Raw genomic sequence first — 328 nt, 5'->3', positions numbered from 1 at the left:
GTGGGAGGCGGGGGTGGCCTGGTCCGTCGGGAGCTGGTGTTCCGGCTAACAGGTGGTGCTCCTCTTGCAGGAGCAGTTCCTGCAGGAAAGGATCAAGGTGAACGGCAAAGCGGGTAACCTGGGCGGGGGCGTGGTGACCATCGAGAGGAGCAAGAGCAAGATCACAGTCACGTCAGAGGTCCCGTTCTCAAAGAGGTGAGGACACGGCGTCGCCGGCGTTCAGCCGGGGGCTTGGTCGGCAGGAGATCCTGGCAGTGACGTGTTGTCTCGGGGCAGGGCTCGTGCCAAGGCTCTTGGTCAAACGACGAGCGATGTGAAACGCCGCTTG

The 328-nt window shown here is 63.1% G+C and overlaps 1 protein-coding gene across 1 annotated transcript in view; it reads left to right on the top strand.

Annotated features, from left to right (window-relative positions):
* The window catches only part of RPL22 (ribosomal protein L22), a gene marked incomplete at both ends in the record, with an annotated part of 1,057 nt that extends 862 nt beyond the window's left edge, over window positions 1-195 (top strand). The window contains one exon of the mRNA XM_010150769.1: window positions 71-195. Within this exon, the coding sequence (XP_010149071.1) occupies window positions 71-195 (125 nt within the window). The remainder of the gene's footprint in view (window positions 1-70) is intronic.
* Between the last annotated feature and the right edge of the window lie 133 nt (window positions 196-328).

This window comes from Eurypyga helias, unplaced genomic scaffold, assembly GCF_000690775.1.
Source record: "Eurypyga helias isolate BGI_N326 unplaced genomic scaffold, ASM69077v1 scaffold37604, whole genome shotgun sequence".
Classification (NCBI taxonomy): domain Eukaryota; kingdom Metazoa; phylum Chordata; class Aves; order Eurypygiformes; family Eurypygidae; genus Eurypyga; species Eurypyga helias.
Note: the sequence above shows the minus strand (reverse complement) of the source record. Positions and strands in the feature narration are given on the sequence as shown.